The sequence below is a fragment of the Triplophysa dalaica genome, chromosome 21 (genome assembly GCF_015846415.1).
Source record: "Triplophysa dalaica isolate WHDGS20190420 chromosome 21, ASM1584641v1, whole genome shotgun sequence".
Lineage (NCBI taxonomy): Eukaryota > Metazoa > Chordata > Actinopteri > Cypriniformes > Nemacheilidae > Triplophysa > Triplophysa dalaica.
In genome coordinates, this window is record NC_079562.1 from 10,136,404 (window position 1) to 10,152,436 (window position 16,033).

Here is a 16,033-nt window from a genome sequence, read left to right on the forward strand (position 1 = left end):
CCATCCACTTTTATCAGGTACACTCACCTCTGCATGATGTTCCTCATTCTGCTGGAGCACCTCTATGACCAGCTCAGCCAGCCGCAGTGTGTCCTCTAGCTTTTTGGCAGGTGTTGCTAAGCGGCCTACATTTTCTGATGCACAAAGGTGAAACTATTAATATGGACACATAGACAAACACAACAATGGATTTCCTCAACCTGTCTTAATGCAATGCCTTTTCTGATGCCATTCTACTGCACTCGTACTTGTTTAACTTACTGTAATGTATAAAGTTATATATATATACAGTATATGTGTGTGTGTGTGTGAAAAATATTCATATATAGCAATAGACATTGCTTTACATGCATATTTGGTATAAAAACATAACATTTTAGCTAAAAATTAAAATGACACAGGTGGTACGGGTAAACTTCCGGAATACTCGATTTAAATTTCATAAATGTGATCTCTTGAGACCAAAAGTGACTCAATGAACCACAAATTAGCTTCCGCATATATCAGCTCTGCTGTCTTAGTTAACGGCTTAATGAGAATTAACATAGTCTTCACACTCTGTCAACACTCGATTCTGTAGACACAGACCATAATGAGTCAATAAAGAGCAATGCGAATATGAGTCAAACCAAAGAACTGAGGAAAAGAGAGGATTCAAAAATAACAACAACAAATATGTTAGAGTTATCATGCATAATGTTCAGCACATGCAGGAATTTGTGTACTCTCGTAAACCTATACCTATTATTTTATCGTACATGAATGTTTCATTTATTATATATCTCATCCTCACCTCTAAAAAGAATCAATCTCTCTGGTGTCCAACAATTATGACAGTAAAGAACTACATATACAAAAATGGAAATGTGTTCTATAGGATTTAGTGTCATGGGTACACGGTACATAAATGTGAGGAGATTGGTGAATGCGTTTACGATTGGATTCGATCAGAGACATCGATGAGATGCATGGATACATATTTAACATAACTCAAACAACCTTACGAGAGAGGTTTTGAAAACAATATCTGAAATGTGTTTTGTCGATGGCTTTGAACTAAAAATCATGGCCTTCAATATTTGACGGTGGTCAATGGGGCACTTTGATGGACAAACACAAAGACAGATAAACTAAGAACGCAAAATCATTTGCTTTGCGACAAATGTCAAAACAATTAACATAGCTGTGAAGAGTAACACCCCCCTTCAGTGCTTTCATCCCTAAACACAAAACACACTCCCCAATAGTGAGTTAACCCTCTGACCTTCTCTAATTGTATCTCAATCATCTTTTGTTCACAAAATTCTGTATTGAAGGCCATTTAAAGAGTTGCCATCCATGCAGGGTTATTAAAAGCAAAGAACAACATCTACAGTGGTGCATATGTCAGGTGGTGCAATATCAGGTACTTCACTACCATTCTAGAGAATGTTTTAAAATTTTTAGCTTTGAATCCTTGTGTGCTAAATACACTCCAGTAAAGGACTACTGTGTATTTGCTTGAAATACCTGATTTGCCTGATTCAAGACATGTCATACAATGCAGGGTTTCCAAGTCTATCCACTAGAAGCTAGTAAAATGTGATTGTATATTTTTTCAAGGGTTCAGAAACCATCACATTATGATCAGCAGGAATATCATAGCTATTTGGTTAGGACGAATAACAATGATCTTCACAAGATCATGGTGTACGCCAAAAGTATAAAACCAGCAATATGATGCCAACACAACAGACAAACAATCCATCATTATTGCCGTTTAACACACTTTTAATCACACTTGGCACAGAGAGAGTATCACTTCAATTACAAATTAATAAAAATAAAGATGTGCTATGATGCACATGATATGTTAAAATAATTGTATTATTTTAGGAGGAATTAAAGAAATACTCACTCCCCCATTCCATAGACTAGTAACTCTCACCAGCCTATGGAAAACGCATCCTTATTTGGATGCACAGGATGTATGGCATAGCATTCCCCTGACATCTCCATTGACTGTGTCACGAGAATGCTATGAGATTTTACTGAGCTGGGGAGGGAGGGGGGTGTTTTAATACAATAAGTCAGACAAAAGATCACCTGGACCCTTCCGATCCTTCTGAGCTTTCTCTACTAAAAAGAAGAGAGAAGAGAGAAGGAAAGAGAAAGTAAGAGTCAGCTTTTAATGTATCCCACATGTGAGAGGTAAAGGGAGAATACAGGAAGAGAGAAACAGTGTCTTAACCAGATGTGACGCGACAAGATTCCAGCTAGAGGCAAACTGTTGGTTGACAATAAATGTGAAAATGGGGCGTGGTGTGACAGGATCACAGCCAATCCGAACACAGAGTTAAATAGTTTGAATAGCTAAAACTATTAAAACATTTCTGTTAATTGAAATCAAATAAGATATCATTCTAAATATTATTTAAAAAAAACTAAACAAAATTTTGAAATTAGCATGCCTTAGTAATACACTGAAGTTAATTTAAATTAAGGCACTAAAAGAAAACGTAAATTGAAATCGATCATGTAAACAAATTTAGCAACAAAAAAATAAACAAATATTCTTATATTAATAATTATCATATTGCAAAATATCAAACAATCAACAACATGACAAGTACGAATAAATAAAACCTTCTTTTTATAAATATCAACAAAACGATAAAGAACGCATATTTCACAAATTAATTTCGCCTCATCCTTATTGTTTACTATAAACATGAGAACCAAGGGAATCCGAAGGGCAGAAACAGAAAATTTGGTCGATGTGTTGCGTCTGGTTGAGACACCGTGAAGGAAAGAAAAAGAAAGAACGCAGTAAGAGATATTGAAGACCTGCAATTCATTCAACAGGGGATCGTGTGATAGATACCATAAAAGTTTGTGTTTTAGGCTGAAACTAAAAACAGACCAGTCTTACAATCATAAGTCACAAAATGTTTGAAACAAAGTTTGACCCATGAAAGACACATATCATAGACGGAAAAACACAGACGCACAGTGAAAATCTGCTGAAGTGGAGAACAGTTGAAAATGTATTTCACTTGTGGTTGAGAACATGGTTAGAAAAACTATGACTTTAAATATACACACTTTGTAATTTGTATTAGACTCCCTGCTTGGATGATTGCTTAACTTCCCTTTACTGTAAAAATTCGGACCTGACCAGTCACCTGGGACACATTGATAAAAGACAAAGACAGGAAAAGTGACTTAAACAAAAGCAAAGTAAAAATGCATTCAAGTAAAATAACGAAAAATCTGAAAACATACTTAGAAGCAGTCTCACACAGCGAAAAAGAGAACAATCCGATCAAAGAGCAAAGAAATATATCAAACTGAACACACAAGAGCAACACATTTTAAGTAAAAAGCAGGCAGGCGGACAAGACAGGGCTGTTCACAGTGTAGAGAAATAACCGTTGTGAATATGCCTGTGAGTGAAAAGGACGGCGGAAGTGATGGAGCGACTCCGTATGAGGAGGGTACTCACGAATGGTTAAATCCATCACTTGTGACGCCAAACAGAAGACAGGATGTTCATACATTTCTCTCTTTTTCCCTATAAAACAGGATCGGGGCATGCAAGAGCATGGGGTCAGAGGTGAAAGAGAGAAGCACATTGGTTGTCCCCCGACCAAATTAGGGAGTGGGGAAAACGTCTTGCATTAAGAACTCTTGATTCTTAAGATATGCCAATGTACAAAATGTTTACTATTTGCAGTGCCCAGCCAGATTTCTTCATGGACATGGTCAGCATAAATCTGAGACAAAACATTTGCTCGCAAAATGAAAATGATGTCCAAAATGATGTCCAAACAATCGACATCACGACAAATATTTATTCAGACCATCTGTCTCTGAGCCACAGCTTCGCTGTCCATGTCTATGAAAGAAACTCTCACACTCGCGGCTCACAAACGTGTGTTGCTTGAGTGGGCAATCCCAGCTTTGCGCTGTATATTGGCTTCACAAACTGGCTTAACAAGAGAGGCTCCAAATACCGTAAGCAAAGCCAATATACAAAAGCATAGAGAACGAGAGCAGAGCTGGAAAGAAAGGGAAAAAGAGGCACAAAGAAGCTCATACAAAAGGTTGTGAATCAGCATTAAACAGAGGAAGCAGGAAAGGAACTAAAAGAAAAGTCTATTTGTCACTGTACAGTAGATCTAGACCTAAAGGCTAAACCACAGGAATTCATAGAGCACCAGGAACCATCGAGCAGAGTGATGTGTCCAGGGGCAGATTAAGGTGGTCAGGGGCACCTAGGCTGCTCTTGGGTAACCCCCCCCGTGTCGCTTTCTGCGCATGCCCCTTAGCCGATTACAATGTATTTACTTCAATAAAACACACGTGAGAGATGATAGCATCGGTAATTCACATTGGATTTGAGCAAGACCGAGCCTGCGTTGTGGAATCAGAGCGGCAAATGAACGGTAATACGATGTCTCAAGATTAAAAAATAGTCCTGATAAATAGTATGTTTGCAAGCAGCAGAAAGCTCTGTACAGGAACATGCAATAAGACCAAGTTTGTTTACTCTGCGCTGCGCATAATAGCTTCAAGTGAATAAAAAACACAACATATTGACCCGTGTTCTGTATACTATCATGTGTCATGCATGTTCGTGATGACGCAAGATGAATGCAAACGCACCAGGGTTCGATAGAATCAAGCTGGGACACCAAATCAATGCTGGAACAATCGCACTCGGATACACACAAATTGAGAAATAAAATATCACAGCGTTTCGTCTACATTCCTGGTTGAAATGGCAAACATCAGGAGAGCGCAAGTTCCGGTTTTATATTAGTATACGCAAAATATGAACGGCCCCTAAAAACGCCTCGCTGGATCTTTACTGAGATACAAACCACTGTGCATTATATAAACTATGAATAAAACAAAGCCATAATTAAAAAACAACCTGTATAATTTGCGTGTCACTGTGGAATAATTCCCAATGACATGATGAGCTAACTGCTGCAACAGCTAAGGATCCCGCTGAAGTTGATTCAAACGCATCACCGATGTTAGACAATGCGAGCTGCCAGTACTCTTGATGCTATCTTGGTCATGTTGTACTTTTAACCTTTGTATTTTCCGTTTTTGGGCCATTTTTGGGACTATTGTCCTTTCTTTTTGGACAATTTTCCGCTATGCCGTCTAGCAATAGCTGGGACATAAACGAAAATAATTGACATGATTTCACCAGCAGTTGATTGGACAGAATTGAACCAAATGTCACATCTATCCAATCACCACTTATTTTTTGTTTTATTTTTTTCTGGGCCAATGAGGCTCTAATTTTTGTTTGCACTGAAGTAAAAAATAAAAAAAGATCTGACCAATCAGAGGCCCCTAAACAGGTGGGGCCCCTACATCGCAGCCTAGGATAGCCTGTGTTTTAATCTGCACCCGTGTGTGACACTGAAGTCAGGATCTGAGAGAGGGGATTGAATGCATTTTTACTTACACACTTCTAGTGTCAGATTTCTGTCCAAATTAAATCAAACCCGGTTCAAAAATTATCAAACCTGTAATGGCTGAAATAGAATACCGCTGTGGTCCTTCTGAAACCTTGTATCTCCATACTTCGTGATTTTGATTTGTAATAAACATAAGTCATTGTTATTTGTTGTTTGTCACTGGGATTTTGCATTCCAACAAGAAAAAGTATTAAAAGTGCACAGTATTTAATCATTTAAAAACGTTTTCCATATCCTTAAAAACAGCAAATTTAGACATATAAGGTTTCAGAAGGACAACAACGATATAAAAAAGGATCTTTCCCAGATTATGAATATACCCAATAATAGTAATGCGCATAGTACACTTTAAGTTAAAAAAGATATCTGAAATGTGATTAATCTTACACATTATCAAGTAAACAAGACATTTTTAGAGGTACTGATTTAAAAGCGTCTGTGAACATTAGAATTTATCACCAATTCATTAGGCTTTGTCAGACTCTCTCCAAAAAAATTCTCATCAATGGCATTATAGCACTTCATCTGAAAGGGACGGACTGTGCTAACAGTATCACTGTTGCTAACACTGTCTCCATGTGAGAAACATGTCGAGTACTGTATTAGAGGTGCCTTTGAAAAAAACAGGGTAGATAAGAGAACATTCACTCAAGAATGTGTTTCCTACCTTCCACCTTGGCATATTCAGATAGACGCTGGTAATTAACTAACGCTGCCTGTTCCAGACATCTTCGAATCACTGCCTTCACCTCATCCTGAGGTACAGGTGTCACGATGTCTTTCATCAGTACCTGAACAATAGAAAAGAGAAATCTAGCATTTATAAATATATATATGCACGCTTTTGAGGAACTTAACAATAGAAGCAATAGAGTCCCTTTATAATATTTTTGATAACAAGCAATAGAACATATACAAATTACATAGCTCACAAAGTATGTCTAGCCAGTATTATTTTGGGTTACCAGTAGAAGAACCGCTACTTGGCTAAACTTGAATGTGACAAAGTTAAACGACCAATTCAACAAATTGTTAATTTAATTAAATTAATATAGAATAAAATTCAACAAAATGTTTATTTAATATATCATATTACAAATTATTATACAGTAAAATATTAATAAAAATGTATATTAATATAAGCTAACTAGCCAGACCAATCAACAAACACAAACCGAGAGTTAACTTCGGGCCAGGCACATGTGTCTGAAGAAACAGTCTATGGTAATGTAATTGAAAACGATTGCAATAAATAAAAATGATTGAATATTACACGTTGGTAATTGTCAAATGTACCATACATGTGTCCTATGGTGTTGCAGCAAATAATTAGAAAGCAAACTGTTAATTATATTAATAATATAAAATGATATTAAAACTATAAAAAATGTATAATATAAAATTGCATGAGAGAGATTTATCCTCATTGCTAGTTTTTTTCTATGTCACACCAAAGACACATTTACACATTGATTTGTCAACAATCCATATATATAATAAATACTGAAAACTACAGAAGTAAGTACTAAATAGTACAGTTTTAATGCATAACAATTTCACATTGACTGAACTGAGCTAAAAAAATAAAAATGATACCACACCCTCTCAAAAAGCGACAATGTGGCTTTTAGGGCTCCTTCTGGACGTCCAAATGGAAAGCAATACCTTCAAAGAGAATTTTATTAGAAAGGGTTTGAAAAAACATTACAAATGCCCATTTAAAATTCTTACAGACATCCAGTTCTACATTTATGTATTCTGCAACTACAAATTTACGTGAAAAAAAAAAATCAACTATTCACTGTAAAAATATTTGCTGCCTTTTTTTAATACAACGAACTTGGCTTTACAAGTCATTTGAACTTACTATTTTTTTTTTATTGCAATGAAAATTGTGATAGAAATACACCACTAGCAAAAATAGTAAATTGAAATGACCAGTTAAGCCAAGCTGTCCAATTTAAGACAGCAAAACTATATTACAGGGTACCGCAGATATCAACATCACCTTTATGTTTTGTTTATATTATCTTTCATTTTGGCCAGATTGCCAGTGATCTACCTGAAGTGTGTGATCTGGTTTTCGAGCAGCACGCGCAGTCGTTCTTTGATCTCCTCGAAATGTTCTTTCTCTTCTACTGAGACGGTACCGATTCCATCAGGCCTGAGGCGTCACACACAGACAAACATGAATGCCACTGCTCCTCTCATTAAACTCACAAAGATCACGTACAGGCAAGACACAGGGAAACTACATCAGCACTATTCATCATTTTTCATTACAACTAATTGGTTGAAATAGAAGGTGTGTGTTCGTCAGAGAGTCAGAAAAAGTCTTTAATTAATCACAAAGATTATTACTATAAAAAGCAGAGACAATAAGACACTTTTAATCTTGTTAGGGTATATTTGCATATATGCATAAGTATTTGAATGCATAAATACTCAGAGGCAAATGTTAATGGGACCAGCACCAAGGATTTATCAAATGTCTCTCAAATGGAGGAGGGCACTTAAACCGTTCATCTGTCCGTGAGCACCGTGCAAACTGCACTGTAAGAGTTTTAGATACCTGAAATGCAGTGTAGTAATGCTGTTTGGCTCAGTTAAGCATTCTTTTTATTGGCTAGTGTGCAAATTGGATTCACCACAAATGTTTGGTAAATTTTGTGAATTGCATAAGTACTTAAAATAATTAGGATTTAAAACAATAATGCATGAAGCAAAGCAAGCAATAAAGTGTGTGTGTGTTTGCGCGAGCTCGTGTGTGTGTATGTGATCACCTCCTTAGGCAAGGCTTTATGGAAGGGTCTGATTTATACCCCCCTATCCACAGTCATATAAAGAGTCCTTCACAATACAAAGACATTGGCATGGATTACCACAGCCCCCTGCTTTTATCACACAGGGGTTCAACCTCGCACCACATAAACACACAAACTCGCCGGTTTCTTACTGTGTCTTCATGTGAAACCCTGAAGAGAGTGTGAGAAACTGGAAAACAATTCACCTAATCCATCCAGTGCAACACCTGATCATTTTCTGGATTTAGCCAAATTACCATGACGAATTCAACACTTCCTGTTTCTGCTGTGCTGTTCGTTCATGAAAAGATTTAAACGCTCAAAAATGTAACCGCAATATCCGTCTCGTTGCATGTGTGCCACACAGTTCATCATAAAATGCTTGGACATCCATCCGCTGATCTTCTGGCAACCTGACAATCGTAATTGATTTGTGTGTGATTTCAAACATCTACTCTTGCTCTCTCTCCCATTCCGTGTCTACAACAGCTGTACTTGTAAGGTATTTTTGTAAACAAGAAGAGGGTGACCCTGCCACCAACACCCCTCTCATCACGCACTGGACCCCCGTCTGGCGTGACAGCCTTTTCCCCCCTGAAATCCCAGCCCCCCAACTCTTCATTTACTGTCCTTCAGCATGCGCTGGACTGACACGAGGAGCGGCCTGACGAGGACCGTGTCACGTCTCCTGCTCCTCAAACTGCTGTCACGCAGACCCGCGCCTCCACTGTCACATACACTCTGCTCACAGTTCTCCTTTCGTCTACCGTGTCACAAACGATAAGGAGCCGGCTCCTTTAGTCACATTCTGCACGGGCACGGGTGTGCGCTGTGTGTTAAACTCCACGCAGGTGACATACGTCGGCTGTGAGTGTGTTTCTGTTCTATCTGAGTGTCACAACAACACTGATGGATAGAAGACAGAACCATGGGGGCAAAGTACTAGCACTAAAGGATAATTTTGTCCACTTAAGAAAAAATTCAGATTATATTATTTTCCTAAATAAAAACTTGTACATAAAAAAATCTTCCTCGTATTTGTTATGTACCTTGGACATGTTAAAGCCTTTAACTGAACATAAGGCTAGTTGAATCAATGCCATAGTGAAGTTGTAAAGTTAACATAGTTTGACATGCTATGATATTCTTTTTAATTCATTACTATTCTAAATTTGATATACGATTTGATAAGGAGCGCTTACTTATTTGTTGGTTCAACTTGAAAACATAAATTGCTTGAATATCCACATAAAAATATGAATTAACTCAATGAATCGGTTGCAAACGCATTGTTAACTAATATTTGTATGTTAATTTAACAACATTTTTTACAGTTTATACATATATTTATACAATATGATACATACCACAGACCATTAAAAATGACCTTATTTTAGTGCTTGCATTGTAGACATGCAAATTTTAAACTGCTGTAGTTTGCAAATATTTGACAACATTGTTAAGTGATAGTTCACCCAAAAATGAAAATTCTGTCATCATTTACTCACCCTCTTGTCATTTCAAATAACTTTCTTTCTTCTGCAGAACACACAAAAATATATTTCGAAGATAGTTGGTAACCGAACAGTGCCGGAACCCATTGACTTGCTTTGGTTTTGTGTCCATACAATAGAAGTGAATGGGTGCCGGCACTGTTCGGTTACCAACTATCTTCAAAATATATTTTTGTGCCAGTTACATTTACATAAAATTACATTTATGCATTTGGCAGACACTTTTATTCAAAGTGACTTACATTGCATGATATTATGCATATGTATTTGAGTTAGCAATGTTCTACAAAATATCTTCTTTTGTGTTCTGCATGAGAAAGAAAATAATAAAGGTTTGAAATGACAAGAGGGTGAGGAACTGATGACATGTTTCTTCTTTTTGGGTGAACTATTGCTTTAATTATTTTATTTGAATTATCCATTTCCTGCTAGATTTGATAACATTATTGTATCATGGTACCAAAGTAACTTTTCAAAGTCAAAAAATCATTATGGATCTCATTTAGTCCCTAAAAAAAGACACGTCTTTTAAAATGTTATTTTGTTTTTCATCTTAAACACTACTTGGCATCACACATATTCATACATATGAGAATATGGTCATCCAGTTTTGGTAATGATACAGTAGTATCATGTCAAACAACATTAGAGTGTTGTGGATTATTTGGCTTAATAATATCAGAATAGGACCGTAATGCCACAAGGTGCAGACTGGGGCCCATGTCAGTTATGAAGAGAGTGTTATTGGCTGGACGTGAGGTTTTGGCACAAGCGTACAGGCTGGAGACCGGCCTTAGACGCTTAGTTTTGAAAAGAAGACGGCGAGAAAGAGAGATGACCTGTCAACCTGTCAACCCTTGACCTCCAGCTACATTCTCTGTCTCTCTCTTTACCCTGCATGCTCCTCACTGATTCAACACATGTCTATCACATTCTGTTCCCATCTATCTCACCCTTTTCTATTTCTCTTCCTCTCCACAAATTCACACATATACAGTATCTTGCACTTGGAACCAAAATCAGAATTTTGGTATTTTATGTATTTGATGGTATTCTTACATTTGGCACACAAGTGTACAAGTTGTACACACATAAGGATGGTATAATGCATTTGTAGCCTTAGTTTATATTCCAGTGTCAGGTAAAGGGCCAGGGTGGGGCATAACGCAAACTCACACCCATAAGAATGGGCCACATTTATGTTCTCACCTTCTAGGACTTGTGACCACCTGCGACTTAGACTCCCTTTTTCTCCAGACATCCATCATTTTGTTCTCTTTCTTAGAGGGGGTCAAGGGCTCAGGGGGGGAGGGAAACAAAGCACTAAGGAGTTGGCTCTCCGACACGGGCCATTTTAGTAGCCCGGTCACTCTTTGGCTTCATATCGCACATACACAAGGTTATGAGGAGATGGCATGAGGATAAAATATAAGTGAAGATAAAAGAAGAAAAACAAGCAATTTAAGTCATGAAAACAACAATGGAAATAAATAATAAATACAAATATAGATCAGACAGAAAAGCTGAATGAAAAAAGAAAAGGTTAAGAAATGAATTTCACAAGCCAAGCAATGTGATAAGACATGCAGGGTAAGATAAAAATGAAATATCTGCTGTTTGCTTTTCCAGAAATCAGCCAAAACTTAAGGAATCAGGCCAGGTTTATTTATTTCTACAGAGAAAATGTTCAATTATTCATACATATTAAAGCTGTAAATTAGACATTTCTAAAGGTGATGAAACTCCAAACTCCTTAAGCTTAACCGTAATGCTAATTAAAATCGGGCCGCAGTTGGAAAGATTCAAATTGTAAAAGCCTTTTTTTACAAACAATTATAATAAAAAAATGTAAAATTCACATTTAAAAATAACATGTTATTTGATTATATTGAATCTAAATTAAAGGAATAGTTCCTTTCAAAAGGAGAATTCTGTCATCATTTACTCTTCTGCAAAACACAAAAGAAGATTGAAAATGTTTGTAACAAAAAAAAACGTTGGTCCCCATCGACTTCTATTGCATGGACACAAAATCAATATGGACACAAAAAAGTCAATGGGGACCTGTTACCAACATTTTCAAAATATCTTCTTTTGCATTCTGCCGAAAAAATAAAGTCATACAGGTTCGAAATGAAAATAGGGTGTGTAAATAATGACAGAAATTTCATTTTAAAGCTTAAAGTATTATATAAAAGATTGCTGAATTGCCATTATTAAAATAAATGCTAACAACAAAGTATTAAGGTAAAATAAGAAAGTTATGAATATCTGTACTATTTAGCGTGATATTATGACACACAAACTCCTTAGTACAAGATGAAATATCCTACGGAATGAGAACTTGGATAAAGGTAAACAATCATTTTCAGATCTAGTCCCGGGGACACAATTGCCCATTTTGTCTTCCTTGTCTAGTTCCTAGAGTTTTCTGCTAGTGTGTTAAAGAAGAGAAATATGCAGTACTGTGCATCTCAAAAACAAGGAATGAAATCCACTGGTCTGATGACTCCTATAATTCAAGTAATAAGACAATTTGGGCTCCTATTTGGCTTCTGGAATCCCAATTCTGGATTATTACCTATATGCCCCCGAAAGAGAGGATGACAGTTTCTACAACACACTGAGGAGAAAGAGCCTGTCTGCAGCCACAAAGATTGTTTGTATCCTTTGTCTTTACCTTTGTTTCTGCCCATGTGTGGACAGTGGGTGTATAGACAAATAAAAAGGGAGGACTGAGAAAATGTATGGAGTGATTTTTGGTAGACATGAAGAACTTCAGGTGAGTGTATAATGAATGGTAAAGAGAGAAAATGAATTATGAACCGGGTGAATAAATCCGATATTAAGGGGTTAAAAGGGTTAGAGGTCAGTTGTACCTGTTGCCATGCACGTGAGAAGCGCAGAAGGCATAGCTGTAGTGTAGCAGTGTGGGGTCGATCATGGAGCCTTTCTCCGCCCTTTCCAGCAGGTCGTTCAGGTAGCACAGGTGTCTGTGACAACCCCGCACTCCGTACCTGGCGCAGTACTCGTCTAATACAAACACCTGGCCTGGACTGAACCAACCCTGAGATACAACCATGCATACATATCACAAATGCATTGCATATAAGACTATTCACTCATTTTTTTTATGTATTTCCGAGATCACACATTCAACAGCTGTTCAAAGTAACAGGGTTGATATTAGACATGACATCTCCAGACGTCTTGACTGAACTGAAAAGAACTGAAAGCTCACTTACCAAACAGGAGTACGAATCGTTGAGTCTGTGGTCCAGAGTCAACCGCTGAACCATCTCAAACATTGAAGAGTGGTCAAAATTGCAGGGGTTAGCGGAGATGAACTCATCCATTCCATGCTTCTGCGCACGGTCTGCATCTGTTTATGTTTGTGTACGTATAGAAAGAGAACACACACGTCAAAGTCAAAGGAGACCACACTGAGATCTCTCACCTGAGACGATTCACCTGAGCACATGAGCACTGAAGCGTACTAAGTGTCATTGTCAACTTGCATAATAGCAAAGTGTCTTGAATGTACATTCTACCATTCCACAAATGCATTTTAAAATCGACTCTTTTTTTTTTGTTATCAATGACGAATGAATGAAGTATATAAGAAACAAAAAAAAAATGATTTGCTTGCAATTTCCATTTTACTTCAACGTTTGTAGTTATGCAAGGTCAGTCACAGTAAATTAAATGTATTTAATGTCATAAGGAATAACGTGACTATGTAAACTACTTCACACAAAAAGTCATATGACCTTATATATATATATTTATACAGTTTTATTTCAGTTCCCTTAATCTGCAGGGTCCCAATTAGAGTTTAGAAGAAACACTTTTATGATATTTGCTTACATTGTTCCATTATACTTCAGTGTATTATTATGAATAGATTTATTTGGCTCTGTAATCCAGCAGGACCTGTCTGAGCCAGCGTCTCGGTCTGGCCTTGTTAATCAAACGACAACATCGTTCACGCTTTTTCCTCCCTCCCCATTCATCGCTCGGTCTGCAGGCCTCTGCCCCCCCTCAGGGCAACCCTAATTAAAGAAACCCAGCGCCTCTAAACCTTGGACTGAGAGAGCCCCCCTGCCCCTGCCAGCCATTGTCCATTAAAGGGACTAAATAAATTCAACAACACATTTTCACTTTCCTCTGCAGTCGGTAAGCTTGGGCATTACATCTGGGCCTGGGCAAATAAGCAGGGTCGTTTCTTAATCCTGCCACCGGTCAGGGGCTATTCTTATTCTAATGTCCCGTTTCAGCCAGGGGCTTTAGAGCTATACTGTATGATTCACAAGACACCTCCTACAGAGCATCTGCAGTTATACATCTTTACATGCTACTTTACTTGCTTATCTGTGCATTGAAGATCGGTTATTTTTTCATGTACAATACAAATGAGATGTATCTATATTTGACTTAAATTCTTGTTTATGCAAGTATTACTATTGTGTATATTACATTGTATTAAAATAGTTTGAAACACAGAAAATACATTCATTATAAATCTTAATAGTGCTGTGAAATCCAATAATCATAATTCATCGATTTAAATTAATATATATGGGTGGCGTGTATATTTATATGTATATATATATATATGTGTGTATATACATATATATAAATATTTCTTAAATACATACATGTGTGTTTGTGTATTTATTACTGTATACTATACAGTATAGTGTTATACTGATAAAATTGATTTTGGAAATAATTGATTTGAACTAACTTTATCACTTCACATTATTAACAGGACAGATAAAGTAAAGAAGTTACACATGTTATGAAACTTTGAAGTTTGAATTCTGAATTTTTTTATCTTTTTCATTAAATTTCATGGTAATGCAGAATTTGTATGTATAGACCACTTCGAGTGGCATAATGCTGGTTCAACGATGGTTTTACATTCCACAAACATTTGAACAAAATATACAAAACTGAATATGCATCCAAATCAAAATGTTCAACAACTATCTTTAAGATTTAAAAAATAAAATAAATTAAAATAACACCCGATGTGCCTCTGGACCCTGGACCAGTGTTTACATCCTGTGAAGTGGTCTATAGTTTTTAGTTTAATTAAGAAAATGAAAGAAAACAAAAACAATAGTTTTACACTCTCAGAAACTCCTGTATTTATATTCAAATGTTAATTCATGTTTATGACTTAATGATGTGTCAAACATTACAAAACGTTAATCAAATTACTATTATAAAACTTTCACGACACTTATATCGTGTCAATAACTATTGTTTATTTTTCAATACGAGAGGAATGATCCCTTGAAATCAGCCTGAAGTCAACAAGGTGACATTGTGTCGCTCTCCTATGTCTTAATATGAGCTTGTCATGTCTCTTTGACACTGGACAAGAGGAGATCTCTGGACAATAACACACAATGACATTAGTCGGCCCTGTCCGAACGGGGCAGAGCAGAAATGACACTGATTGATGGTTTCTCTTCATTTATAGATCTTCTCTCTTGGACAGTCCAAAGTGAAGAGCATTTGGGGCTATTTAGTGCTAGTTTTTTTTTTATATGCATGCATCTGCACAGACAAGCAGAATGGACGGATGGGTAGTCTGAGATTCGGCCCTAGGCCAACAAGAGCCGAGGGTACCCATGTGACAGAATGGACACTTCAAAGAGTGAGGGATGGACAGACCGAGGGAGATAAAGAAAAAGAGGGATGCAGAAGTGACAGCGGAGACATAGTTTATTAAGTGGTTTCTAATTTAATTTGTGTTTAAAGTCGTTTCCAGCAATATGGCCACCCTCACCAGGCCTGCAGACAAGTCTATACGTGAGCCACTTTTAGAGCTCCATCGCTATTTCAGTTCTTATCACACTTGATTAAAAAAGCCCTGACCCTAGCTGACATTCCCCATCCATCTGTGTTTTCTTTGTTTCAGAGTGATCAGTAAATAAGATGCTCAGGGGAAGAAATTGTTAATGATTTATTATATTATATTGAATTATATTATTTGTCGATTAAGATCGTAATTTGTGTCTGTTATTCTTTGTTTATCAGAAAATATACTGTTTCTGTTTTATCATTCACCAATAACCAAATAAACACTCCAGGATAAACCGCTTTTAAATCTATTATAGTTATCAAGCCATTATATCATTCATGCAAGTCGACAAGACTCCAGTAATCTCAAAATGTCACTGACCAGGTAAACATTCCCATTTATCACCGTGCACCTGGCTTT

At 36.8% G+C, this 16,033-nt stretch overlaps 1 protein-coding gene across 8 annotated transcripts in view; it reads right to left on the reverse strand.

Moving 5' to 3' along the window:
• The window catches only part of cadpsa (Ca2+-dependent activator protein for secretion a), a 94,859-nt gene that overhangs the window by 28,556 nt on the left and 50,270 nt on the right, over positions 1-16,033 (reverse strand). For 3 of the 8 annotated variants that reach the window (XM_056734234.1, XM_056734233.1, XM_056734238.1), the window contains exons 13-19: positions 13,044-13,180; positions 12,678-12,865; positions 7,543-7,644; positions 7,082-7,145; positions 6,148-6,271; positions 3,485-3,553; positions 28-134 (exon numbers count right to left, since the gene is read on the reverse strand). In XM_056734234.1, the coding sequence (XP_056590212.1) occupies positions 28-134; positions 3,485-3,553; positions 6,148-6,271; positions 7,082-7,145; positions 7,543-7,644; positions 12,678-12,865; positions 13,044-13,180 (791 nt within the window). Of the gene's footprint in view, positions 1-27; positions 135-2,085; positions 2,119-3,484; positions 3,554-6,147; positions 6,272-7,081; positions 7,146-7,542; positions 7,645-12,677; positions 12,866-13,043; positions 13,181-16,033 lie in introns of all 8 variants that reach the window. The other 5 variants (XM_056734237.1, XM_056734236.1, XM_056734240.1 and 2 more) reach the window with 2 other exon arrangements.